The sequence below is a fragment of the Lutra lutra genome, chromosome 1, assembly GCF_902655055.1.
Source record: "Lutra lutra chromosome 1, mLutLut1.2, whole genome shotgun sequence".
Taxonomy (NCBI): domain Eukaryota; kingdom Metazoa; phylum Chordata; class Mammalia; order Carnivora; family Mustelidae; genus Lutra; species Lutra lutra.
The window spans coordinates 2,621,395-2,648,790 of record NC_062278.1 but is presented as its reverse complement, the minus strand read 5'-3'; the positions used below and the strand labels follow the sequence as shown (position 1 = coordinate 2,648,790).

The 27,396-nt window shown below is 62.8% G+C and overlaps 1 protein-coding gene across 2 annotated transcripts; it reads right to left on the bottom strand.

Annotated features, from left to right (window-relative positions):
- Positions 1 to 13,421: 13,421 nt before the first annotated feature.
- SIK1 (salt inducible kinase 1) lies at positions 13,422 to 24,429 on the bottom strand. 2 transcript variants are annotated; one of them, XM_047719125.1, is made up of 14 exons: positions 24,350 to 24,429; positions 23,657 to 23,827; positions 23,173 to 23,289; positions 20,784 to 20,847; positions 20,448 to 20,609; positions 20,180 to 20,304; positions 19,954 to 20,077; positions 19,276 to 19,499; positions 18,840 to 19,004; positions 18,267 to 18,389; positions 17,930 to 18,146; positions 17,023 to 17,298; positions 16,254 to 16,488; positions 13,422 to 15,759 (listed from the first exon to the last, which is right to left on the bottom strand). In XM_047719125.1, exons 2-14 carry the CDS (start codon positions 23,810 to 23,812, stop codon positions 15,399 to 15,401), a joined length of 2,349 nt encoding a protein of 782 aa, XP_047575081.1. In that variant the 5' UTR covers positions 23,813 to 23,827; positions 24,350 to 24,429; the 3' UTR covers positions 13,422 to 15,398. The 2 variants fall into 2 exon arrangements, with proteins under 2 accessions (XP_047575081.1, XP_047575090.1); XM_047719134.1 differs by lacking the exon at positions 18,840 to 19,004.
- Positions 24,430 to 27,396: the final 2,967 nt, after the last annotated feature.

The window sequence follows — 27,396 nt, the reverse complement described above, 5'->3', positions numbered from 1 at the left end:
AAGAAGCTCTTTGCAGGGGTATAGACAGATGGGGGGTGTCCTTGGGGCAGGGGGTGGGCCCGGGCGGTACGGGAGCTGACCTTGGGAGCCTGGGAGGGCGGTGTACGCGGCTGCCGTGTCTGTCAGGGCTCTCCAGAGGAACACACGCACATGCACACACGCACACACACACGCGCACACGCACACGCACACACACGCGGGAGAGGAGTCCGCCCTGGCGGGGCAACGCTTCACCCCAGAACTTAGCAGCCGAAAACATCAAGCATTCATTACCGCCGGGGTCTGTGGCTCAGGGATTTGGGAATTCGGACTCAGGGCTGAGCCAGAGCTTGCCATGAAGATGTCAGACAGGCTCGTGTCATCGGACGCTGTCACCGGGGCAGGAGGCTCTGTTCTGGAGAAGACGGGTTCCACCACTGCGGGCAGGGACCACCACTCCTTGCCGCGGGGCTGCCCCACAGAGCTGCTTACAGCATGACAGCTGGTGTCCCCCGGAGACAGGGATCTGAGACGGAGTAGGGTGGAAACCGCTGCACCTGTGACCGAGTCTCAGGTGTCCTGTCCCATTGCACAAAGCAGCCCGATGCCACAAGAGCACCGCACGGGGGGTGGGGGGGGGCGTGGGGTCGCCTCAGGAACTAGTAATGGCCCCGCGAGCACCAGGACTGTGAGCGAGACTTTGCATGAGGTTCTCACTCGAGCCCTGGAACTGGGGACCAGGGGTGCATGCAGCAGCTGAGCCTCCCTGACCCTCCCATGCCCCCCACACCGCACACCCATGCCAGGAGGCCCTCCAGGGATGCACACTTCCCACGGGCCCTCTTGCAGCTGACTCACTGGACGAGCCCTGGGGCCCGCCCCCACCCAGTCTGGGACCGAGCTGGGGACCTCGGGGTGGCCAGCGCCCGAGAGTGGAGGCGGCCTGGAGGGTGGAGGGCGGACACGCCTGCACCTCTCCTCTGAGCCCCATGCGACACACCCTCACTCTGGGGGGTGCACTGGGAGGGATGAGAAGCTGCTTTGGACAGTGGACAGCACTGGGACAGTCCAAAGGGATGGGGTGGGGTGGGGTCTTCAGCGGGGGCTTGGAAGCGGCTGTGGGCCCAAACGAAACCATTCCATGTTCATGCCAAGCTGAGGCTCTGCGACCGTCGCACACAGAGAAAGAACGTGGCTGTCGTGGGCCCACTGCTCTCCTGCACCTGCTGGGCTGGGGAGGAGCTGGGACAGCCAGAGGGAGCACATGCGTCTGTGGTTTAGGTGAAGAAAAGGAGAGGGTGATGACAGCAGGGTGAGCTGGAGGCCTGCGTGAGTGCCGCACACCCTGCCCCACTGTTCCCTGCGGTCAGAGGACCCCTGTGGGGCGGGGTGGGGCGGGGGCTCTCTTGACCCTTGAGGAGGAAGGAAGGCCTCGGAAGCAGCCAGCCCCAGCTGGCGGGAGCGGTGGGGGTGCCCTCATGGCTCATCAAGAACCGAATCCATCTGAACTCCTTCCCCACCCCTGACAGCAGGATGGTTGGTCCTATTAACAATGGTGGCTACAGGGGAAGTCATTTTCATGCACACTTTAAGGAAGACCTAAAAGACCTAACCCCCTTCTTCCAGAGTCTGGGACATGGTAATCTGGGATACCGATTCAGATGAACTCAAGAAGAAAATGTGTTGGCTTCCACACTGCATCACCCAGAGAGGCTTCAGGCATGGCTAGATCCAGGACCCCAATTAATGACCTCAAGGCTCTGACTCTGCCAGGGCTGGCACTAGGTTTCCTGTCAGGTCTGCTACAGTTTAATCCTTCCTCTTGAGGCCACCAGAGGAGGAGAGCCTGACCTGGGCAGCTGAGAGTCTTCCCAAAGATGACTTTTGTCATTTTATAACTCCCCAGAGCCCATGTGCTCCACTCTCTAAGGCCCAGAAGCCCCTAAGGGCGAGAGGGGTGGTTGCCAGTGAAGAAAGTTCGTACCCATCTATGTGCCAAGCATGGGGCAAGGGGCTGTGGGTACAGAGACACTTAAAATGCACAAGGCTCCTGCGAGGAACTCACCCGTCCTGCTGGTGATACTACTCAGCCTCCCTCTCCCCTCCACCAGACAGCAAACCTCTCTCCTTCCTAAAGGGCTAAGCTTATCCAGTATAAGGACAGATGTGTATCTCATCTGCCAGCCACAGTGGTTGGCTATGGGGTGCACACCTCACCCAAGCCATACCATGAGCACCCCCTCTGGAACTGGTTTACGGAGTGACCAGAAAAATCAGCATCTTCCTACTCGGGGCTGCTAACTTGGTAGGAGGCAAATGTGGGATTGTCAAAGGTCACCTCTACCCCGTGGGGAGAGAGTTGACACCCACAACGAAGTCAATAAGAGACAAGCAGAACCAAGACATGGAGAGATAGGCAGACCTTGAGACCATGATTTGTGCTCCTGGATCCAGCCAAGCCTGAAGCTGCTCCTGGGAGATGTAGTTAATGTAAGCTAATGAATTCCTTTTTTGTGTTTATTTGAATGGAGATTCTGAGCCAAGAAAGTTCTTTCTTTCTTTTTTTCTTATTAACATAAAATGTATCATTTTCTTCAGGGGTACCGGTCTATGAATCATTAGTCTTACACAATTCACTTACCCTCCCCAGTGTCCATCCCCCAGCCACCCCATCCTTCCCACCCCTCTCCCCTCCAGCAACCCTCAGTTTGTTTCCTGAGATTAAGAGTCTCTTAGGGTTTGTCTCCCTCTCTGGTTTCATCTTGTTCCATTTTTCCCTCCCTTCCCCTATGATCCTCTGTCTTGTTTCTCAGATTCCTCAAATCAATGAGATCATATGATAATTGTCTTTCCTGATTGACTTATTTCACTCAGCATAATACCCTCTAGTTCCAGGCATGTTGTTACAAATGGCAAGATTTTCTTTTTTGATGGCTGAGTAATATTCCATTGTATATCTGAAGCTCATTTTCTCAATCCATTCATCTGCCAATGGACATCCGGGCTCTTCCCACAGTCTGGCTGTTGTGGACATCACTGCTATGAACATTCGGGTGCACGTGCCCCTTCAGGTCACTCCATTTGTATCTTTAGGGTAAATACCCAGTAGTGTGATTGCTGGGTCACAGGGTAGCTCTAGTTTCAACTTCTTGAGGAACCTCTGTACAGCCAGGAGAGGTCTAATATAGCCAGACCAACCCTCATGCAGGAACACCAGCTTAATACCAGAGTGTTCAGGAAGGGGGCCTCAGGCAGAGACGCCATGGAAACAAGTGGAAGGGCACGGCCGGGTCTTGAAGGATGTGCGGGTGTGCGGGTGCCCAGGCAAGGGTTCTCAGGGTGTCCTGGCAGGAGAGTGTGTAAGCGTTGGAGAGGCTGGGGGCAGGTCAGCACAGGAAGGACGGGGGACAGGCAGGGAGTGGCGGGGTGAAGGCCAGGTGCTGCCCGCGAGGTGGGCACCCGTGCCCAGTGCTGCCTCTCTCCATCCTGGAGCCCCACGGGATTAAGCACGCACGGATGCAGCTCACGGTGACCAAACATAGTTTGCAAATCAGTCCTTGGCCTGTGTTTCCCTCCAGGAGTGCGATAGGCTGCGTGGACCCCAGCGTCTCTCCCTGGAGTCCCTGTGCCCCTCCCGCTCGCTGACCCCCCAAGCAGAAAGACACCACCACGCCTTTCGGTATCCGGAAGGATCCTGATGGGTCCTCGGGAACTCGGAGTCAAGCTGCCAGGCTCCCTGCCTTTGGCTCTGAGTGTGTCCCCCAAGATAAGCAAGATAAAAAGAAAGTCACCCAGGGCTCAGCGTCAAGGACGGAAGGTCACCCGAAGAGGACGGGTGTTCACGCGAAAACTGAGAATAATGTCTGTGCAGAGGATCGGCCAAGCTCAGGCCCAACGAGCCCGAGCCCATGACTCAGCCCTGAGCCCTGAGGCCCCCGAAGGCCAACCCCACGGGCCCGGGAACCCACGCACTGAGCTGCGACCCCAGCCCCGGGGCCGAGGGGACGGTGAGCTTTAGGGGAGCCTGAGCAGGGCAGAGTGGCCCCTCTGCCTCCTTGGGGCTCTGCTCCCCCGCTGGCCGGGCCAGCTCTCCCCACAGCGCCTTCCTTGAAGCAGGTCTCTGTGATAATATCTGACAATCAATGAAGGCTCCCGGGAGCACTGTTTACAGTAAACTTTCATTTCCTTCTGCCTGGGCCAGGGCTCCCCTGGGCCAGGAAAGAAGATCTGCCCGGATCCGGTCTCGGGAGCAGACATGACTTCAGGCCTCCCCCGCCGCACCCCGTCCTGGCCTCCTCACCTCGCTGGACAGCCCTGCGGCCCCTGGACAGCAGAGGTCTCGGCCTTGGGACAGTGTGCGCATGCACACACACACAAGTGTACATGCACGCACGCGTGCTTACACACGCACGTGCACGCGCACACACACGTGAACATGCACACACACGCTCGCACAAAGTGCTCTCCCTCGTGGTGGGGCTGGCGCAGCTCACGCCTCCCAGCCTGGACAGCGGCTGTCACCACCGGCAGGGGTGTCCGGGACCCTGAAACACAGGGGACTGCTGGGCCGGGGGAAGCAGGGCCCTAGGGGACAGACGTGCCCACGGAGGGCGAGAGCCCTGCCGAGCTGCAGAGCTGTCCCCAGCTCCCAGGAGCCTGACCCGAGTCGCACAGCCAACACAACTGGTGAGCCGGGCAGGTCTGAGTCACCAGACCTCTCGGGTTTCCTCCTCCGCAGCTTGGGGACAAAATATTTTCTTCTGAAGCCTGCGGTGGTGACCAAGTCAGAGCAAGTAGGGAGACGGGTTCTGGGCCTGCCGGCACCCAGGTCCATGCACGCGTGCACACACACACACACACACACGCGCTCACGCGTGTGGACAGAAGCCGGCCGGAGGATGCTCGCCCTGCTTGGGGTGACAAGGAGGACTCGGGTGCCGGGGCCCGTGAGGGGCGCAGGGCACAGCACCAATGCCCTCTCCTCTGCTTCCCGTAGCTGAGCCCCAGGGCTCAGCTTCCTCATCCAGGCCCTGGAGACACCAACCCTGTCCCCTCGAGTGGGCGTGAGGGTGAGTCACGGCGTGGGACAGCCGGCACCTCGCCAGAGGGCATCTTGGGGGCAGAGAGGAGCACGGGGGTCCCGCGCCCTGCTAGCCTCCGGGACCCCCTGGCCGGTGGCGGCCCCACAGCCACTCCTCCCTGGCGCTAGCCTTCATTTCCCCGCAGCTCCCCAGGCCCTTCCTGGGAGTCCCCTGCTGTCCTGACCCTGCCACATCCCAGGAGCCGTCTCTCCAGCTGCCCTGGGCTCAAGGACGTCGTGGAAGAAGGCTTTCCTCTCGGAGCGACAATAATAAGGGTGTTTTCAGCGCTGCCCCCCAGGAGCAGACGGGCTCCTTCACTACATCCATCCCCTCTCTCCGCCCATCGTCCCCTCCGCGCCACGTCCCATCCTCGGTGTCCCACAGAGGAGCAGCTCCATGGGGCCAGTGGCGCGAGCCCCGCCGCACAGGGGAGCCCGAAGCCTGGGGCGGTGTGACTGGGGAGTGGCCCCGAGATGCCCGCCGGCTCTCCCCGGCAGCCCAGCGAGCGGTCTCCGTGTGTGTCCCTGGATCTGGCCGCAAGAGCGCAGGGTGCCCGAGGGAAGAGCAGCCCAGCACCCGCTGTCCCCACGGCCACCTCCCGTGTCCCAGGCACTTGTGACTCTGCGGAGCGGGAAGCCGCTTCCTTCTTGTGTTTTCACTTCCCTTTTTCCCAAGGAAGGGACGACCACCTGCCCTCAGCCCAGCACGGCCCTCCCCAAGGACAGCTGCGTTCCCAGGCCTGGCTTGGAAGGAGCCTGGCACCCAGGGGCAGCGGGGAGTTTCGGGACTCAGTGTCCTTCTTGTGTATAAGTCGAGAGACATGTCACCAGCCCCCGGAGAAGGGACCATCGAGTCTGGCGGCAGGGGCCCCACAGCCACGCAGAAGCCTGCCCTCTCCATGGTCTCGGGGAGGTCAGCCTCCCCTCACCATCCCCAGGTCACCCCAGCATAGCCGACGGGCCCCCCAGGCCACCCCTTGAGCCTGAACCGACCAAGACAAACACCCCCCACCCCGAGCCCTCCGTGGTGACACTGGGAGGTGGCACGGGGGGCCCTGGGCCCTGCTGGGCGGCTGGCCTGCTGGGCGAGCACCAGCCTCAGCCCCTGCTCGCCTGCCCCACACCCAGCTGTCCATCACCGCGGGGGACTGTGCTGGCCCCGACGTAGGCCACTCGCGCCCCCCACCTCATTGCCAGGCCTTCTGTGGTTGGTGTGGGGCAGACCATGGGCCAGGCTCTGCTCCTCCCCCGCACCCCGTTCCTCCCGAGTGGTCCTGAGTGGCCAGCTCTCCCATCACAGCCCTCCACCCACCCCTCCGGGGACCCCCCCCACGAGCCGGCACAGGCGCCCCTGCACCCCACCCAGCAGAGCACCCCTCACCTGGCCTAAGCCTGCCTCAGCCCCTTAGCCCTGGGGGCAAGGCTGCCCCTTGCTGGGCAGCCCATGGCCAAGGTCCCCACAAACCCAGGAGACTCCCGGGGCCATTCCGCAGATAAAGCCTGGACCTCAGGGGAAGCTGGTTTTGCTCGGCCAGCAGCCCCGCCAAGATGGACATGATGTTGTCTGTCCAGCAGGGAGGGGCGTCCTGTGTCCCCTGCTGGGGTCCAGCCCTCCGACGCCAAGTCAGGCACACCTGACCCCTCTCACAGGTTGGCCCAGGACAGTGCCAGGCTCCCAACTGTCCACTGATGGCTGGAGGGAGGAGAGAGGGGTCAGCAGGCAATGAGGGCTGCTTGGTCTCCCTAAAGACACCTCTGGCTCCCCACGCAGGCGGGGGGAATCCCTCCACCGCGACGATGTGTCAGGACTTCTAGACAATGTGGTCCCGGAGCCTGGAGGGGGCTGGGGAATGGGGAGCATCGAAGGGTGGCCGACAGACCCCAGAGTCCCTGCGACGTCATGCCAGAGGCCTGGACCCGTCAGACGTGGGGACTCGCCTGCCTTGGCCTCCATGTCCTTGGCTCGTGGGCACAGCACACGCATCTTGGCCTGTGTTCTCCCCTCCCTGCGTGTCCTAAGTCCCCTCTTCTTGTAAGGACACCAGTCCTGTGGGACGAGGGCCCACCCTGATGACATCGGCTCAACGTGGGGGCAGGCTGGGGAGCTGGATGGGGGGACCTGGGGGAGTGAGCCTGGGGCCGCCGTCTGCTGCTCCGGCCTGGGGGGATGGGCCCTACATACTCCACGGTTGGCCTCAGGCCTGTGTCCCCATGTGCCACCCTGTGGGGACAAGGCCTCTGTGCTTCCAGCCTTCCGCGCGGATGGGGATAAGGCCGTGGCCCTCTGAGCGGCAGGAGAAGCCTCGGGGGAAGGAGGGGTCGGCAGCGCCCCCCCACCAGCCCTCTGCCCCCGCGGCTCCCACATCAGCTCCCACCAAGTCGTGTGAGGGGCAAAGTGACCCGAGAACACCAGGACACAGAGGGCCTCTGACAGCACCCCTTCCCCACCCCACTCGACCCTCTGCCCCAGACCACAGCTGGCCCCAGGCGGTCCCCACGTCACCAGGCTCCAGAGGGGGTGGGGGACGTGGTTGGCATGTGTGTTGGACGTATCCCCCCGCCAACCACAGGGCCTGGCTTCACATTCCGTTCACAGGCAGCCCCACTGCCCCGTCCAAGCTTTACTGACCCTGCCCAGTCCCCCACCACACCTGCCACGCACCTGCGAACCTTATGCGACTCCTGGCCCCATGGTCCCTGGGCAGGGTGGCTGTGGCAGGTAGCACCTTGCCGACCTCTGGCTGCGCAGACCCACCCCTGCACCACTGGGAAGGTGCAGGGAGCTGCAAGCACTCGGGGTTCCCAGGGCCAGCGCTGTGCCCCCCGTGAGAGGCGAAGGTCAGCACAGTCAGACAGGCCAAGCCTGTGGGGCTGTCGTGCCTAATTCGGGAAAATTAATCACATCCCACACGTGGAGGGAACGTGCCCGTTACGTGTCTTACGTGCACGGGCCCAGAATTCCGTGGGACAGGCTGCCTGCAGCTCCCGACCCCGGGGAGTCTGGGCAGCGTCCCTGGGAGCTCTAGGCGTCTGGAAGGCTCCTGGGTGGTGGGCAGTGGGGCTCCAGGCCCTTCCAGAGGGGCTCCTAGCCTCTCCGTCCATCATCCTCTACCCGGGGAGTCCCCCTGCAAAGCCAAGACTCTGAGCCAGCTCGCTGCCTGGAGGGGCCCTGGCCGGGGCTGACAGGACAAATCGGCTGGCACTGGTGTGCCTTTCAGCCTTGGCACCTTGAGGCCAGGGACAGCCCAGCCTTGGGAAAGGCTGCCCGATGCCCATTTGGATGGTTGAACCCAGCCGAGGACCCATTTCTTGCCCCCACTCGCTCTGTGGGATCTTCTGATCACCCAGTGAGAGGGGATGGACAGCGGACTGTCAGGGGACCAGGGCCGGAAGCCAGGTTCAGCGGACCCAGGCCTGACTCCAGCTCCAAGCTACTGGGCCCGGGCCCCGTCCTCTGGGGGCTGGTACCTTAGCGGCAAGTTGTCAGGGAGAAGCTTCAGAAGGTGACCAGCAGCAGCCATGCTGGCCCAGCGTCCACAGTCACGTTCTGCCCGGGCCTGCCTGGACATGCCCCCAGCCGCCCAGGGTGCATGCCGCCGCCAGCCACGTGGCCGGTGGGCTTGTACAGAGGGGCCTGGAGAAGCCGTGGCCATCGGGGCCACAGTGCATGGGGCTTGCCGCCTCCACGCGCCTCCACGCACCTCCCCAGGCCCATCTGAGCAAGCAAAGGCCCACAGACGGGCGCGGCCCAACCTCTGTGCCAGGCTAGGAGGAACCCCCCGTCCTCACTGAGACTTCACCTCCGTAGCCGTCGGTGGGAGCCGCTGTGCTTGCAAACTTCTGCCGTTGTTGTCAGAAACATAAGTCCCAGCCAACACTGCTCTACTGAACACAGTAAAAGTGGGTGGCTTTGTTGAAGCCCACGGCCTCCCTGTGTGGCATGGGGTCACGTGTCCAAGGTGACCCATAGGAGGTGGACAGGGCAGAGGGGTGACACAGTCCCTCTCATTGGGGAAATGGAGACACAGCCCAGCAGGAGACACGCAAAGAGGATAGGACCGAGGAGCGAAGGAGAGACAGCCCCGGGGTGAGGGGGAAGACGGCAGACGGGGACCCAGCATGCTGGTTACGTTCACCGTTAAAGGGGCAGAGATGGCCGGGCCGTGTTCACCTCCAAGACCCCCAAGGGCCGTCTACAGGAAGTACGAGCACGGGCGGAAAAGCAGCCGGCACGCACGCCGACCACACGGGAGCCCGACAGGCTGCGTTAACGTCGGGGCAGACTCCGGAACAAGGAGGATCCCCGAGAAGACAGACGGGTCGTCCACGACGAAGACACGGTCAATTCCTCAAGAAGAGGGAACGGTCCTAAAACGCATGGAGCTGATAAGGGACGGTTCCTGTGTGTGGGTGGCGGAGACGGACGGACAAATACCCCCAGGAGCCCAACGACACTCCGCACACTTGGGTCTTAACAACAAATAAGAAAGAAGACGGAGAAGCAGGAGGCGGAGAGCATGCGGGCGGCGGTGTCCCCCAGCGCGCTGCCCGTGCTCCCGGAGCGCGCCCCCCGACAGCCCCGGGACACGCGCGCGCCCGCCTCCCCCTGGGACGGACCCGTGTGCGGCCCGCACCAGGCTCCGCGCCTGGGGCACGTGGCTGCAGATTCCGCAGACAGCTAGAGGAGGCCGGGAGGTGACTGCGAGCCTCAGGAAGAAATCCGACAGCCCAGGGGAAATGCGCAATTGCCTTGAAAAACACAAACGTCCAAAGCTCGCTCGGAAATGGAAGAGGGACTCTGCTTGGCTCTCGGTGCAGCTGTGAGGCTGTGGGATTGACAGCCTCCCCGCAGAGCAGGCCCGGCCCCACCTGCTCCCTCCGATGCTCTCCCTCAGACCTTTGGGGAAGAAAGAACACCAACCCCACGCAGACAGACTCGGTGCGGGTGACAGAGAAGGACAAGCTGACTCTGAAATGTGTAGGGAAGGGGCGCCTGGGGCTCCGTCCGTGAAGCCTCTGGCTTCGGCTCAGGTCGTGATCCCGGGGTCCCGGGATCGAGTCCTGCATCAGGTTCTCTGCTCAGTGCGGAGCCTGCTTCCCCCTCTACCTGCCGCCCCGCCTACTTGTGCTCTCTTTCTCCGTCAAATAAATAATAAAATTTTTTTAAAAACAAATAAAATAAAGTGTGTGTGGCAGTGTGACAGCCCGGGACAAGCAGCACTAACGCAGAGACAGAACCGCAGAAGCAGACTGACACCACGCACTGTCATGAAGGCTTCAGCTATAGTAACAAAATCATCCAGACTGTGGTGTCGCTGCCGGAGAGACGTCCCACCCAGCAGAGCAGAACAACGTCCGGAAATGCCCCTTTGGCTCATGGTTACTTGATTTCCAACAAATGTTTCAAATTGATTCAACGGGGGCAAAGGAGAGACTTTCCAATAAACGGTTCTGGGACAGCTGGATACGCACAGAGAAAGAACAAGCCTCAGCTGTTGTCCCAGGCCACTGGCGAACTCAGCCCGGAGTGGATCACAGACGCAGACCGGAAGGGAAGCACACAGGAAGCCTCCGGAAGGGAGCTCGGGAGAGCCTCTCAGCGCTGGTGGGGGGGGGGAATCTCTTAGGACACGAGATGCTCCAGAAAAGACAAAACACGTAGGACTTAGTAAAAATTAAAACTTTGAACTCCTCTCTTCCGGCGAACGACAAGTCACAGGTGGGGGAAACGTGTGTGTTCGTATGCGTGCGTGTGGGTCTATGCACACGTGTAGGCGTTCATATGTACACATACACATGTCGGAGAAAGAAACGTACATGAGAACGAGGTACAGAACTCCTACAACTCAGTAATAAGAATCCAAACGATCCAATTAACAATTTGGCAAGGACTCAATAACCTTGAGAGAAACGGCCTGTAAGCATCACTCGTCCTCAGGAAAATGCAAAATAAATGCAAAACAAAGCCATAGGAGGACACCCTGTGCGCCTGTTAGCATGGCACCAGGATTGCCCGGCGCCGGGGGATGGAACCACCAGAATGCCCCCGTGCCGCGGGCGGGTCGGTACACGGCCCAGCCCCTCAGTGGCTTGGGCTCAGCAGCATCTGCTAGAGTGAGCGGCGATCATGGCCCATGACGCAGCCCTTGTGTGTCCACCTCTCCCCACCCAGGCTGAACAGGCCACGTCCACACGGACATGGGCGCAGACCCTCCCAGCAGCTGCACCGGGAAGAGCCCACACAGGTGCGCGGCCCAGACGGGCGTCTCCACACCAGGGAGCATCGCTCGGTGGCGGGGAGGGGCCGGCACAGGGAGGGGCCGCCCCGGGACCAGCCACCACGCAACCATGCGAGAGGAAGAAGCTGGGCAAACGGAGGGCAGGTGAGGCATGGCCTGTCTGTAGGAAACCCCAGAAAACTCACGACTAACCCACAGTGACAGGGAATAGTTGGGGGGAAGAGGAAGGGTCCCCGAGGACCCCGGGGGCTTTTTGGGTGAAGGCACGCTGGTATTGGGGACAGCCATGCCCACGGTCCAAGCTCCCTGAGCCACACCCATGGGAAGGGTGCATGGGGCTGTGTGCCAGTCACCCGCCGGCAGAGCTGCTCTGTTCTGGGGGCGCGTTTCTCTGCAGGTGCGCCCACCCCGTGCTGCTCGTGGTCTTTGATCCATGACCCAGTGGGACCCATGAACCCCAGGTTACACTTGAGCCCTGTAGCTGGAAGAGGACACACCCGGTGAAGGGAGAAAGCTCCCGAGTCCGCAGTTGGAGACAAGTGGTTAAGCCTTGAGCCATGGACCCTTCTCGCTCCCTGGGGGGCCACGGCCCACGCCAGGTCAGCACGCAGTAGGATCCTCTGCGGCCCAAGCCACACAGCCTGCATCCAGCAGCCTGGCTGGGGACAGGCACAGGGCTGTAGCCCCCCACCCCTTCAAGGCCCCTGCCGACTCCCAGTGCCCAGAGCCTCCGCCCAGAGCAGGATGTGGTCACTGTTCCTATGCGAGCACCAGCTGAGTTGCGGTCACGCGTGCTGCAGTCCCCGGGCCAGCCGCAGACTCGGACATTTCCCGGGACCCCTGCCTGCTGTCCTGCTGCGTCCTCTCATTCACTGTTCCGCCACGGGACGCCACTCTGCAAGCCGGGCCTCTCCCCAGGAGAACCTAGAGCCACGTGTGACATGAAAGTCACCTCTCAGCCATGTTGGTGTCCAGTTTAGTGGTCTTAAGTCTGCTTGTGTTGTCACACGTCCCTCACCACTGTCTCCAGAACTTTCCATTGTTCCCGCACTGACCTCTGTCCCCATGCAGCACTAACTTCCTGCTCCCCTGCCCCAGCCCCTGTCGCCCAGCATCCCCCTTCCAGTCTCCATGGATCTGATGGCTCTGGGCAGCCACGTCAGCGGGTCACATGGGGATGTGTCTTTCTCTGCCTGGTTTACTGTGCTCAGTGTCATGTCCTCAAGGTCCGTCCCCATGTCAGCAGGAGGCAGAGTTCCCTCCTTCTCATGGCCCAGCACTACTCCTCGGGCCTCATTCCTGCCCAATCACATGCTAGCAGGCCTGTGGCTGTGTCCCCCTCTTGGCTAGAGTAGCAGTGTGAACCCAGGGGTGCAGGGATCTGCCGGGAGTCTCTGCTTCCAGGGCCCACTGCCTGTGCCCACCAGCGTGCGACACGGCAACTGCTCGATCTGTCATGGAGGTGCCAGCGGCGGTGCCAGCGGCTTTCCCCACAGCACGTCCTCTCCCACCAGCCACGCATGGGGTCCCGGGGGCCATTCCACAGTTTTTTGACAATGACTGTCCCATTGGGCGTAAAGAGATCAAAGAACTTTTTACCCAAAAAATATGCGCCAGGGAATCAAAATGAAGGGAATCCTTTGTTCACCCAGCAGCCCTGTTCACGGTACGGCTAGGACTCGGTAGAGCTGATTTTAAGAGGTGGAGCGACAGGCCGTGAGAGTCTTCCAAATCCTTGAGTTGCCAATGGATTTGCGGAGCAATTCTGGGGGAAGGAGGGAGGCATGAATGGGGTCGGGGCAGGGGGAAGAACTAGGTGAGCAGAGCCTGCCACCGGCTGCCCCGGGAAGGTAGGGAGAACCAGCAAGGCCCAGGTGCACTGAGCCCAGGGCCGCTCCTCCCACGCCCAGACCTGAGGCTCAGTGGCAGGCGGGTCCCCACCTCCAGAGGAGGGGAGGCGGTGGCCGTCAGCAGGCAGGCCAGGGGGCCGCAGGCTCCTCGCGGCCGGGCTGATGCGGGAGCTGGCACTGTGCCCCCCCTTTAAGACACGAACCCCGAGAGCGGCTAGAGGAAGCAGCTGGAAGGCCGGCCTTCCCACACCGATGAAGCACACGGAGAGGCTAAGGGTTTTCGCCCAAATATTTTATTTAAATATTAAATTAAAAAACATACACCCGCTAATCATTTGGCATACATTTCTCATGTTAACATAAGAAATAAAATAATTAAACCAGTTACAGTAAAAAAACAGACTATGTACATCTCAGATCACGTAGTGCCTAGAACCGGCGCCCAGCCTGCCCCACGCGTGTGGGGAACTATGGAGCACACGTCGCACACGCCTACACACAAGACGCAGGGACACACGACTCACAGCAAGAAAGGAAATTTCCGAGGAAGTAAAGTGCTTGTCACGGTTCTGAGGCCTTTGATCTGTGGCGTTAGAACGGCGAGGAGTGGAACGAGGGGGAGTCAGCCGAACGGCCTCTGTGGACCCTGGAGGCCTGGGCCCGGGCTGCGCCGACACCTTCCTGCCCCCAGCCCCCGTCTGCGAGCAGCAGGAGGCTTTGGTGATTTCTCAGCGGCCAGGCACGAAAACAGTCCCTTCCCCGAGGCCGGCGACAGCCACAGGCCAGTAGCAGAGGTGGTGGTGGGGTGCAGGGGGACCGGCAGCAGGAAGCGGGGCAGACACACGGAGCCGGGTGCACGGCCCGCGGCCTCCTGCCCGCCGGGAGCCCGGGCAGTCTTTGGCTTCTACAAATGCCCACCTTTCCCCTGTTAATACTGTAGGTCGTAAGAGCCAAAGTGAGCTGAAGGCACCTGGGTCGGGAAAGGATCAGGGGCGGACGGGTGCAGGGGTGAGGCGGCGGCGGCTGTGGGACGGAGCCGCCGCCCGGGTTCACCTGCAGGGAGGACACACCTTGTCTCCCTCCTCCACGCAGACCGGGGCTCGCGCTTTGTAACGTTACCGGAGAGGAGGATTTAAACCGGGAACACAAAGGTGTAGTAAAAAATATAAAAAATAAGTAGTGTCTGTCTGTTTCCTATTTATACACATGTACAACGTCTGCTCTAAAAAAGGGACGAAGCTCGAACAACACAGATCCGACCTCTCACGCCACGCTCTTGAACGGGAGCCCACCCAGCGTGGGGCCTGCGGAAGGCTGGGGACCCCAGATCGCCAGACGGCCATGGGCAGGCGGGGCAGCCAACCGGGACCCCGTGCCCGCCAGGACACCCCTGCCATATTGCACGCTCCATCCCCGGTCGGTTGTTCTTTTTGGACCCTGATAATGAAATGCATAAAAACTTAACTAGCAGCGGAAATAAGACGGGCAGCAGGAAGAAACCTCTCCGGGCCCCTCCAAGGCACACGGGGGGTTCGAGGCCATGGGCCCCAGGCGGGATCCCCAGCCTCCCAGTCACCCACCCCCTTCCAGGCTCTTCCTGGGGGTCCTCTGAAGAATCCTGGAAACCCGACACTCAAGCAGTTGATAAAAGTTCTCATCTGAAATCGGGAACAAACCGTCCTCGGGGCTCTGATTTCAGGGTAGGGAGTTCCAGGAATTGGTCGAGTACTTTCTCCTGGGCCGGCCAACAGAGCTTTGTGGAAACGGATGCCTAGCGCAGACGTTCACAGTTCTCGCTCTGAAGTGTAAATGTGTCGGGAAGCGGAGAATCGTTAACTAAAACAAAAGGTACTAAACACGCACAGGCACACACGCACGCACGGCTCCCTCCGCGGCCCCCGCCACCCTCGCCGCCCCTCCCGCCGCCCCTGGCCGCCCACAGCGGCCCCGGCCCGTCCGGCCCAGCCCGGTCGCCTCGCGCCCCGCCACCCGCGGTCCCCTTCCCGTCTGCCCACCCCAACACGCCCCTCGGTTATTATTTTTCTTCAGAAAGTTTCCAGGCCCTACTCAGAGTTACATTTGCTCAGTGCAAAGGAAAAAATAACACAAAAAAACCAACAAAAAAGCCCAAACACCGAACGTATTGCTTGTTTCGCTTCTAGAAACGTATTGGCTCCGGGTCCGGCACCGTCCTCCCATACTCCGAAATTATTGCTTCGAGGGCCGGCGGCCCGAGCGAACGCGGGGCCCTCACTGCACCAGCACGAACGTGCCCCGCGGGCCCGAGGTCAGGTCCTCCATCTCGCAGTCCGCCTGCGGCAGCCCCGTAGCCACAAAGCCAGGGGGCAGCGTGGCAGTGGGATGGGGGGCTGGGGCGCGGCTGATGTGCAGGTGGGTGTCCAGGAGCCGGGCCGCCGAGGCCACCGGGGAGCCCCCGGCTTGCAGGAGGTGGGCCGGCAGCAGCGGGCCGGGCCCCAGCCCCAGCTCTTTCTGGAGTCCCGACACCAGGAGGGCGCCGTCGCACGGGGCGAGGACCAGCGGGGCCGGGGGCAGCTGGGGGGCCGGCGGGCAGCTGGGCGGGCCCGCCAGGTGGTGCTGCAGCTGGAGCAACCTGGAGGGGCACGAGGGGGCGGGGAGGGGGACCAGGTCACGGCCGCCCTGTCCGCTGAGCCGCCCAACAAGTCCTGCCGCCCGGCCCGGCGCACGCGCTCCCGGGGCTCCCCACCGCCGAGCCTCCGGCTGGAGCTGCTCCCCACGCGCCACGCTATGCGTGACTAATCCCCTGAGCAATTCCTGACATTTCCATTCTGCGTCTGGCTTTCGCAGCAGCTGAGACGCCAACCAGACGTGACATTCTTAGTCACGGCCCCCCCGCCCCCCCACTTACGGGCGGGCCTCACAGTGAGGGCACCTGACGGCTCCCCACCTCCGCCACCCTCTACAGGGAACGAGGCCCGACCTCGCTCGCAGCCCTCCCCAGGCTGGGGGTGGCGTGCTCATCAGATCGCACACACAAGGGGACCAGCTAGAGAGATACGGTCACTCAAGAGAGCGGGCTGCCCGGGAGTGATCCCGCGGGGACCCTGACGGGCGCCAAGCGCGTACCTCTGCTGGTGCAGGACCTCTTCCAGCAGGCTCCGGCCCTCCCGGCTGCTGGCCCCGCTGCCGTGCAGGCCCGGGCTCTGTGCAGGCAGCTGGAAGGCGCTCAGGCCACCCCTGGAGGCACGGCTGGAGCAGGAGGGCAGGCACACCTGGCGAGCCAGCCCCTTGATCTTGTTCAGGCCCAGAAGCCCTTTGGTCCTCGAGTTCTTCCTCAGCTGCTGTCGGAAGGCTTTCAACCCTGGGGAGAGGGCGGGCGGCCAGGATGGTCAGCGGGTCTCCTCCCCAAGGCCGGGGAGGGGTTTGCAGACCGCGGGGAGGTGGAAGGAGAGACCCGGCGCCAATGTGAGGGGACAGATGGATGGCCTGCCTTCCTGCCGGGGTCACAGGTACCCTCTGGTTACCTGGCCGCTTCTCGCTACAGCCCTTCCTGGGGCACAGGTACAAGTCTGGGACAGACGAGCCTCTGGGGAAGGAGGGCATGAGCACTGCCTTGGGACAAGGGAGGGAGCCCAGGAAGGCAGATGGGAGCCACCGTCTCCAAACTAGGAGGGACTGGGCATCCAAGTGTCTACTGGGCTTTTCAGACCAGCCACCAGAAGACTGGGTGAGCTTGTCCCGGAAGAGCAGGACATCTAGAATCTGGGAGCTCTGCCGCTAGGCCAGGCCCGGGTAGATGCTGGGGACATGCCATCTGCCCCAGGACAAAGCAATGCCCTCCATGGCCACAGAGCATCTATTGGGAAGGGGAAGTGTGCAAAAAAGCAGAAGTCACCTTGAGTAAGCGAGGTGTCTGACGCCCTCCGGCCTTCCTGGAAGCTGATGGGGAGCAGCGTGACCCCTCCTGGGGCCCCCTGAGCCTGTAGCACTGGGGTGGCTGACTGGGCCCCCAGGAGCGGGGAGGCCAGTCTGAGAGGGGAGCAGGTGCCCACCAGCCCCTGAGCGGCCAGGCGTCCACCGAGCCCCGCCGGGCCGTCGCCCGCTGAGGTCAGGCAGCTGTCGGAGCTGGCGCCTTCCGACGGGCTCGCAGCAGAGGAAGAGATGACTATACCTGGGGAAGGAGCACGCGCTCTTGAGGGGGCCCTGATGCTCCCGAGGCCAGAAGCAGATCCCCGGGACCCAACCGTTCTCACTGGAAATCACAAGTGGCCACGGCTCTGGGAGAGGAACAGGCAGGGACACCTTCTCCGTGCCTGGCGCAGCCTCTCCCTGGCCCATGGGTGCCCACTCAGCCTGCGGACGGGGCGGGCAGCCATACCTCCCTCCACGTGTCTACCCTCAGCCATGCTGCAGAGGGGCCCACAACGGCCCGAGGCTATCGGAGTTTGGGAGCTGTGACATGGCCGGCCACCACGAGCGGGCAGTGGCCCCTGCAGCTGACTCGGGGTGGGGGGGTTCCCACGAGGTCACCCAGAGTCTGGACGGAGGACCTGCCCTCCCGGCCCCCAGGGGCAGCTAAACCCCATAGTCCTGCCACCAGAGGGCCACGTGCAGTCTTGTGGCATCATCTGCGTGGCCCGGGGGGCAGAGGCAGTCAAACAAGTGACCAATCTGGACGCGTGTCATCAGAAACTGCCCAGCAAGAAACGTTCACATAACATTGGTGGGTCAGAGCCTCAACCGTCAACCCACCACTCGGGCCGCACTCCAGGCCTGCGTCCCTGGCCCGCAGGAACACTTACACGGAGGGGCGCACGGGGAGAAGCAGGTGGAGACCTCGGCCAGCGTGTGCCTGCGGCCCGTGCCGCCGGACAGGGGCTTCTGGGCCTCCCGCTCCTCCTCCAGGCCCGGGCCCTGCCTGACTTCCTCTCCGACGGGCACGTCCAGCAGGCCGCTGGGGGAGACGGAGCGATGCCGGAACACTCCGTTGCAGTTGGCGTCCAGGGGGAAAAGCAAGGGCTGCGAGGGGACAGACACAGACCAGTAACTCCCAGGGCTCCGTGGGGCCTGGGTAGGGGGGAACGTCACTACGGCTGGGAGAACCCCTCCCCCGACGGCCACCCGGTGAAGGTCACACACCTGGAGGGAGCTGAGGGGGTCACAGTCCTTGTCGGCCTGCAGGACAGAGTGCCCCAAGGCCTGGGGCTGTGGGCACAGCAGGGAGGATTGGAAAGAGTCACCGGAGAGGCCTTCCTGAAGCACCTGCGGGCAGGCAGAGGACAGACACCATCAGGCAGGCGGCTCTGGGGACCGTCACTAGCAGCGTCACGAGGAAGACCCCACCGGCTCTGCTGTGAGGCTGACAGACATCAGTCGCTCACTGACTGGGCTTAGGACACAGGCACCCTCCTCTCCAAGGACACGCTGCACGGGGTGACCAGAAGGCGTCGAGAGGCCAGATTGGGGACGGTTAAGGAACAAGTGGCCATGGGGGGGTGCCTGACCCTCAGCAGAGGTAGCCAGTGCCCCCTCTGGTCCGTGGCTCACACAGGAACCACCCCCCACACACACCCATGCCTAATGGGCGGGAGATGTGGCCCCGGACCCCGTGCGCTCAGTGTCTGGCTCCCAGGCCTGTCCCGGCAAGGGATTTCGGGCGGGGGTGGGGGACACCATCCAGAGCAGAGCCCGCAAAGGGGACAGTTCCCCCACCTCACAGCTGCTGAGGTCCGAGCTCCTGGGCCTTTGCGGCCGGGCGGGGCTGGGCCGGGCCGGGCTGGGCCGGGCCGCTGGCGGGGTGGGCCGGTGGTCCTTCAGCCGCTCCAGAAGGAGGTAATAAATGGCAGCAAAGTGATTGTAGCTGCTGTTCTGCAGGGACTGGGGGAGGCGGAGAGGAGCGGGGTCAGAGCAGGGGTCAGGGCTGGGGGTGGGGGGGTGGGGGGGGAACAGGGAGGGGCTGGGGAGCGGGGGCGGGGCCTCAAACACTGCTCCCAGGGTTATTCTTGGGTGGCCCAAAAGGTCCTCTAGAGGAGCGGACAGCTGGCCCTTAAATTAGCCCAGGTTCCCGTTTTAACTCGATGGGAGAGCGCCCGCTTCTCGCCCCCGCTTCTTGGGGGACCCGTGGGGCCAGGGTGGGCCGGGTGCTCACCTCCACGGTGCGCTGCCGGTCGATGCCGAGGCTGTGCATCACGCCCAGCACCTGCTCGTCGTAGCGGCCCAGGCTGGAGGCATAGCCGAGCGTGGGGAAGGCCGGGCAGGGGGGCCGCGGCACGGAGGGCTCGGCCTGCATCCAACGGTGCTGGCGGATCTGGGCGATGGTGATGCGCTTGGCGGGGTCCACCACCAGCATGCGGCGGATCAGGGTCTCACAGTCTGGGGGAGGGGGGGCCCGCTAAGCCTGGTGCAGGAGCCAGCTGCGGGCACGTGCCCACCACCCCTCGCCCGGTGCCCGCTGCAGCCCTGCTGGGGACCAGAGCTCCTTCCTGAGGGCAAATGGCCAGGGACGTGGTCTTGCTAACCGGCCCAGGCAAAGGGAGACTTAAACTCTGCAGTGACTGGGCCAGCATCCCCAGTGCTGGGGCCGGTGGGGGACCCGACACCAGGCCCTTTCCAGAGGACAGCAGAGAGCCCAGGCACCCGCATCCCCATAAGTAGGGCACAGGGAAAACGCCCAGTGGGCTGGCCCGCGGGCAGCTGACCTGCACACCTGACAGCACACTCTGGCCCAGTCAGGTGGCAATTCGGGTGACCAGTTCCTCCTCCCTCTCCAAAACATTCCTCCCGGGGGACGTGACAGTCCCCGCAGCAGGCCGGCGGCGGCGCCTACCTTGAGACATGAAGAAGGGGATGCGGAAGCGGCCCTCCAGCACCCGCTGGCGCAGAGCTGGCAGGTTGGGCCCGTCGAAGGGGAGCGAGCCGCAGACCAGGACGTAGAGCACGACACCCAGGCTCTGCGAAGGACCACAGGCCGCCTGTCAGTGCCCGCGCCCCGGGCTCCGTAGCCATTCCCGAGAGCACTGGGGGCCCCGCACGCCGCACACGCGGGCTCCTACCCAGATGTCCAGCTGGGGGCCTTCGTACTCCTTCCCCTCGAAGACCTCTGGGGCCGCATATGGGGGACTCCCACACCACGTGGACAGGGGCTCTCCTGACTTGTAGAAATTCCCGAACCCGAAATCTGAGGGACAAGAACACGGGCGGTGAAGTCATGGTAGAAACATCAGGGTCCGGGTTCTACAGCTGTGTGTGCAAGCGGCCCAGGGGCCCTGGGTGGTCGGCACCCCCCACCCCCGCAAGGTGGCCGGGCCCGGGCCCCCTTGCCTGCCAGCTTGATGTCCATGCTGCCGTCCAGCAGCAGGTTCTCCGTCTTGAGGTCCCGGTGCACGATGTGGTGGCTGTGGCAGTACTCCACCGCCGACAGAATCTGCCAGAACTTCTTACGCGCTTCGTTCTCGCTGAGGTGCCCGTTGGAAGTCAAATAATCTGAGGAGTGACAGCCCAAAGCTAGAGCGCGACACCCCGAAGCTGGCCACCCTCTGGGGCGTGGCGAAAGAGCGCCATGGGAGCTCGGGAGGGGCAGCCCGGAGGCTGGAGGGGCGGCTGGGGACAAGTTCCCAGGTCTGTTTGCACCAGATACCAAAAAGAGGCGTGGCTTACCGAACATTTCTCCATTCTTTGCGAACTCGGTGACGATATAAAGCATATCCTTTGTTTCCATAACCTAGAAACACAAAGACCTAACGTTCAACCCCACGGAAAGGGAACATACCCGTGGTGTGACCAGACCACTGGAACCCGTCACTTGTTAACCTTCCCAGGACGAGTGCATCCAGTATGTTTAAGGAGGAAGAGAAAACACACACTTCTGCGTTAAAAGAACAGAGAGGGGATCCTACTCAAAACAAGAATTTAAAACATCGGAGCGGAATTCTGCACAGGCCCGCCTAGCCGGCTGCGCCAGAACCCGCCGTATCACGGCGCTCGCCCAGCGGCCTCGCCGCCCCGAGGCCTCAGCCCCGGACACCAGGACGCTGGGAGAGCGCCGCTGTGGCTTTCCGCCGGAAGCCTGGCCTGCAGCCGCCGAGCTCACCCGGACGCCGATACCCGCTTCCCACCGGCCTCACTGACTTGGTAACTTAGGGGCTGACCGGAGGTGCCGCCAGGTGAGAAACAGACGCTCTCTGTACCGAGAGCCACTCGGCCCGTGTGAACAGCAACACCCAAGGTCAAACACACCCGCCAGGTGCATGTGCTGATCCGAGAACGCGACCTCGCTCCGAAAACCCATGTTTAAGAGGCTTTCAGAAACAAGGTAGAATTTAAATCTGTGACACTGCAGGAAGAAGCAATGCGCGTCCCTTTATTTTAAAATATTTCGGAGAGAGACACACAGAGACAGCACATTCTTATGGAAGCAGGCTTCTTTAAGGTTCAAAATATAGTTGTTCCTTAAAAAAGACACTTTAAAGACACCTGCTTTCAGCCATAAATCTAACAAGAAAGGGGAGGCGGTGCAGGCCAGGAAGTTTTAACCGTCCCGGCCCTCGGTGTGTGTAGCCGTCGCGAGTAAGAAGCCCACGGTTTATCCCTTCCCTCGATTCAAGAGACAAGAGAAAGAACGAAGACTGAACATGTTTCGAGGTTTAGAAATGCTCAAGGCAAGAGGGAAGTGTCTCCCCAAGGTTGCGGGCCTGGGCCAGCCGGAGGAGAATCACACCGGTGTCGGACCGCGGGGAAGGACAGGCACGGCCGTCCCACGGGAGCCGCTGCTCTCCGAGCCACTCAGCCACCAAACACCCCCCGGAAAGGACGGTGAACTCCAGGGACGCGGGCCGTGCGCCCTCTAACCGGGCTGCTCCGCACAGTGGGCCGGCCGGGGGACAGGAAGCCCAGGAAGGCGCGGCCTGGCTCATCCCTCCGGCAAAGTCAAAAACAGGGTTCAGCCCCCTCCTGCGGAAACAGGCCAGGCACATTTCTCAGGCACTGACATCAGGGACCATGAGGAAACTTCTTATCAGAGCAGCACGACTTGGAGACGACACAGGAACAAAGCCCAGCCAGCGCGGACAGTGACGGGCGCCCTGCTCTTAATGACTGAGTAAACGGGCATTCCGGGGAACACAAGCCCAATGACGCGGCTTCCGTGGGGTAATTTTCTATTCTAATTCCCTCTCCTACCACACTGTACACCCAGCCTTGCCAACTGCATGGGCACACGCGCACCCCGTGCCACGTTCATCTCAGAGTCACAGGCCTTCACGAGAATCACCGAGCGGACCTTGCGTCCAGCCCAGCTGGATGGAGCACTGAGCATCTGCAAAGAACCTCTTCTGCCAGCCGACTGCCCCCCATTTGCACAAGCCGGCAGCTGACTCCAAGACAGCTTCGTTTGCGGCCCTAATTAAATCAACGCTTACATCCCAAAGACATAATTTCTTAGTTTCAACACGATAACAAAAATCAAGTCAGAAGACAAACCAACAGGCGGACAGGGTGAGGCGTGTTCCTAACGTGGATTAAATGGCAAGTTCCCTGTTCTCGCCAGGGCAAAAGCATTTCCCTCTCTCCATTTCTGGTGGAAGAGTTTAAAGGGGAAGACGGACGATCACTGCAGCCTTTGCAAAGGTAAGTTTACAAAAACTAGTAAGAGCAGCCGGTTTTCAACTTTAACAATTATCTGCAAAAGCAGACAGTGTCTCGTTTCACTAAAATCTGTCCTTCTACACGAAGCACTTGACTTGCGACAGTAACAGATCTAGCTGTCTGTTTTCATAGTAACATCTGAGCTCTACGCATCTAAAACGGGAATGAATGCCAACACTAAGTAACATTCTGATGAAACAAACTTCCCATTATGAACCAAAAGCCAGAAAATAATTGAAAATACATCCGAAGACCTAACAAGAACCCGTTTACTCTACACACCCCCTCCCCTCCCCGACTGCCACAAACACCCAAAGAGGGGCAAAATCCGGAAACTGCAGGCTTCTTGTGGAGAACAACACCCTTGCCGGGACCCCGGGGAAAGGCGAACTTGAGCCCTTACCTGGTACAGCTTTATGATGTGAGGGTGATTCAAAAGCTTCATGATCTGAACCTCACGGTAGATTTTCTCCAGGTTGCTCGAATCTAATCGGGTCTTATCAATTATTTTTATTGCAACCTATGGATTAAAAAAAAAAGGATAGTCTGTTTAAAAAAAAACACCTTTTGCTTACACACTATATTTTTTACAGCTTCATTTCTAAAACACTTTACGGCCCCAAAACATCAAAAAAAGTTGGAGGAAAAAGATAAGCAGAGTGACCGTCAGCAGTATTGACAGTCCGAGTTCGGATCGTGAGCTACGTCTCGGGGGCTCCCGGCTCCGCCGGCCCCGACATCCGCACAAATTACTCGGGATCGTGATATACAGCGTTTTCTCTTCACGGGGACCGAGAACCGTCAGCGCCGGGCCGGTCCGCGATGGACAGGGGCTCCCCCTCCCCGCACACCCGGGGGGAGCCCCGGGCTGGGGCCGCCGCACGCACCTGGGTCTTGGTGACTCGATGGCGGGCCAGCTTCACCACCGCGAAGTTGCCCTTGCCCAGCGTCCGCTCCACGTCGTAGAAGCCCACGCGGAGGGGCTTCTGCTGGCCCTGGCCGGGGCCGGCGGGGGCCGCGCTCAGCTCGGACATGATCACCATGGCTCCGCGCCGCACCTGCGGGCCGCCGGGAGCGCGCTCAGCGCCGGCCGCCCCGACCCGCCCGGCCCCGCGCCCCGCACCCCGCCGCCCCCGCGCGCTGCTCCGACCAACCTCCTCACCCCGCCGGGCGCGCACCCGCTCCCGCGCCCGCCCCGCGGCCCGGGGCCGCTGCGCTCGGGCCCCCGAGACCCCCGGCCCCGCGGGGCGCCGCGACCCGCTCCCGCGCCGACCCCCCGCCCCGCCGCCCGCGGTCGGCTGCGTCTCGGCCGCCGGCCCTTCACCCCGCGGGGCCGCCCGCTCCCCCGCGCCCCGCGCCCCGCCGTCCCAACCCCGACCGCGAGCCCCGGGGGCTGCTCGCCCGCCCGCCCCACAACAAAGGGGAGCCCGGCGGCGAGGGCAGTGGTCCCGGCCCGCGACCCCCACTCGCGCGCCTCCGGGCCCCAAAGCCCCGCGCGGCGCCGCAAACCCGAGCCCCAGAGCCCCGGCCCCGCCGCCCCGAGCGCAGTGGCGGCCACCCCGGCAGCGCCGCAGCCTTACCGCTGCCGCCCTCCGCGCGCCGAGGCAGGGCCGCCGCTCGCCCCGCGCTCCCCGCCGCCCGCTCGGTCGCTCGCGCTGCTCCGGCGCCTGCTGCTTGGGCCGCCGCCGCCGCCTCCTCCTCCGCCGCCGCCGCCGCCGCCCGGGCCGCGCCGCATGTCAGCTCTGAGGCCGCGCCGCGCGCTCGGGCCGCACGCGCCGCCCGCCGCCGGCCCCGCCCCGGCCCCGCCCCGGCCGCGCCTCTTCCCCGCCCCCGGCCGCGCCGCGCCGGCCCCGCCCCGCCCCGCCGGCCCCGCCCCCGCCGCCGTCGCCGCCGGATTGATACATCCCCATTGACGTCACTTTGACGCCAGAGCGACGCGCGGACGAGCGCCAGGCGGAGGGAGAGCGGGAGATCGGGCCGTTGCCAAGAGACTGGAGGCTCTGACGCGCGCGCTGATGGGGCCGTCGCCCCGGCGACCGCGGGGCGGTGACGTCAGGGGCGCCGGCCGCCCGAGGCCCGCCGAGGCCTGCCCTCCCGCCCGCGCCCGCGTTCCCGCCGGCGCGCGCCCCCTGCCGGGACCCGCGGGCTCTGCAGGCGGCTCGGCCTCGGGTCCCGGCGCCCCGCTCCGCCGGCAGCGCGCGCACGGCCCTTGGCGCGGCGCCCCTCCCCTTGCGCGCCCCCGGGGCTTGCTCCAGCAGGGCCCCCTCGCCCCCCGAAGCTCCGCACAGCGGCGGCTGCGCCCCCTCCCCGCGCCGGGTCCGGGGCCCCGTTATCGGGGAGCGGCCGTGCGTCTCCCGCGGTCCAACCGGACGGCCCGGCCCGGGCGCCTCCGTCGGGCGAAGCGGCAGGTGGGGCTCGGGGAGCCCGCGGACCCGCAGGACGGCCCTCGGGGCGCCGGGGACACGCCCGCTCCCAGTCCCGAGTCGACCCGCTCCGTTCGCGACAAACGCCCCCGGCTGCGGGCGACCATGTCCCGGTGGGAAACTCGGGGGACCGGGCAGCGTCCGCCGACCGCGGGGCTTCTCGGCCTTGATCCCGCACGCGCCCGGGCCTGGTGCCGTCGGCCCTGCCCCTCCTGCCGCGGACGCGGGTCAGCGCGGGCCAGGCCCCCCACCCCATAGCTGGCCTTGTCGGGCGGCCCGACTTTGATGAGGCCCCGGCGGGATGGAGAGGGGCGAAGAGGCCCGAGGCCGGTTTCCGGGAGCGCCAGCCGTGTGGCCGGGAGTGGGTCCTCGGGTTCTCGGACCCGCTGTGGACACCGAGTTACATGGGATCGGCCCGGGGCTGTGTGTCCAGACCCGGGGCGGACTCTGCTTGTTGGGGGGCGGCCCCCGCGGGCAGGTGCATCCACGTCAGGCCAGGACTTGCTCCTGCCAGCGCTGGACACTTGGCAGGGGCTGTGGGGCCGGTCGCTTCTGTCAGCGCCTGTTTCCCTGGAGCTGGGGGGGGGTGGTCCTGTGGCTGGACAGGATGACATTGGCAAAGGTGACAAGCGCTGTGGGCCCCGCTGCTCCCCCCCCCCCCCGTGCTCCTTTGTGCCTGGGCAGGAAAGAAAACAGTGTCCGAGGGAAGACAGAGGCGGCGGGTGGACAGTGCCGTTTGGGCGTCAGGCATTAGGAAGGCCGTGGTGTGCGATCTGAGTTCTGTATCGGACCTGAAATCGTTTTCCTTTGTGTTACGTGAAATGCTCCTTCATTGGAGGGGCTGGGGAACAAGCATTAAGGGAGATGGATGCACGACTTAGAAGCCTTCTTCCGGAAGCTTCCACGTGTGGACCGTCGCCTGGAGACGTGGCTGGCCTGGCAAGGGCATCGCGTCGGACTGAGCTGTGCTTCTCCTGATGCGTGGTTGGCAGCCGGACCGAATATTTCCCAATGGGCCTCCCTGGGCAGTGGTTTGTGGGTCAGTTTTGAAAGGCCTCCGACACCGGTAACCCCAGAGTTTTCCTTCGTCTTTCAGAACCTTATTACCCGCCCCAGGTTTCCCCCCCGAGAATTTGGAGGAGGATTTTACTCTCTCCCGCGGAGTCATTTACAACTGCTTTTCTTCCCTTCTGGGGCATCCCACGAATCTGCTCGGGAGAGCGAGACTCAGAGAGAAGGAACCAGGGGCCTGAGGACACTCACCTGCCCTCCCCCCAATTCTGGGAGCCCAGAACTTTCCGCAGGCTCATCCAGGGGACATCCAGCCTATGGGGCTCCTCCACCCCCTCCGACCCCAGGTCCAGCCAAGTCTTTGGAAAGGTCATAGGTGTTTGCAAGCACCTGGCCGGCTGTTTGGAAACATTTTGTCATCGCTGAGTAAAAAGTGCGGCCAACGAGCCAAAGCTGCCTTTGCACAGAAGGTCCCTGCACCCTGGCGCCCATGACCTCCCCAGCTCCCAGCCTGTCCTGAGCTTCCCACCATCTGAACAGCCCTGTGTGCGCTGCGGCCAGCCCCCAGCGCTTGGGTGCAGAGCGCGCTCTGCCGAGAGGGCAGGCAGGAGGGAGGGAGTGTCTGACCTCAGGACGGCTGCCGTCTCTCCCAGTTGGGTTCCTCCTGGCACCCCCGTGAATTTGCCCGTGATGGGCGCCCGCTCCCAAGTGTCTTCCATTATCATCTGGATCCTTGGCACAGGGAGGCCAGAATTCCTTCCAGAATTCTTGAATTCTTTTCAGATTTCTAGTCTTGTGTGCTTTGCACATGTTACGAGGGAGGAAAAAAAATACGTAATGTGTGCTTCGGTAGAGGGAAGCAAAGATGGGACGAATGCTCACCGAATGTCGCGGGAGAAATGCTCGGGGTCTGCGGGGGCGCACGCGGGGGTCTGCTGCGTGGGCCGCGGCCGTTTCAGGAGAAGCAGGAACCCCGATTCTCTTCTATTTGGAATTTCTTACGCATGACTTGTCATTGCAGTGTTTCTGGAATTCGTCTTCCTGCTCTTAAGTCTTGAGGTGGGGAGACCCCCAGCAAGTGGGTCTCTTTGATATTCCTGTATTCCTGGCCGGGCTCCCGAGGTGCTAAGCACGAACAAGCTGTAAACTTCTTGAAATACGTCGGTAAGTGCAGGTGGGGTTTGAAGACAGCA

What these genes read in the sequence shown, in the direction of transcription:
- SIK1 (XM_047719125.1), bottom strand. Translation starts at nt 23,812, where the DNA reads ATGGTGATCATGTCCGAGCTGAGCGCGGCCCCCGCCGGCCCCGGCCAG. An exon ending in CGGACCTCAGCAGCTGTGAG is followed by an intron (nt 18,390 to 18,839) that starts GTGGGGGAACTG and finishes GCCTGCCCGCAG; the next exon opens with GTGCTTCAGGAAGGCCTCTC. An exon ending in GAGGTCCTGCACCAGCAGAG is followed by an intron (nt 15,760 to 16,253) that starts GTACGCGCTTGG and finishes GTGCCCCTCCAG; the next exon opens with GTTGCTCCAGCTGCAGCACC.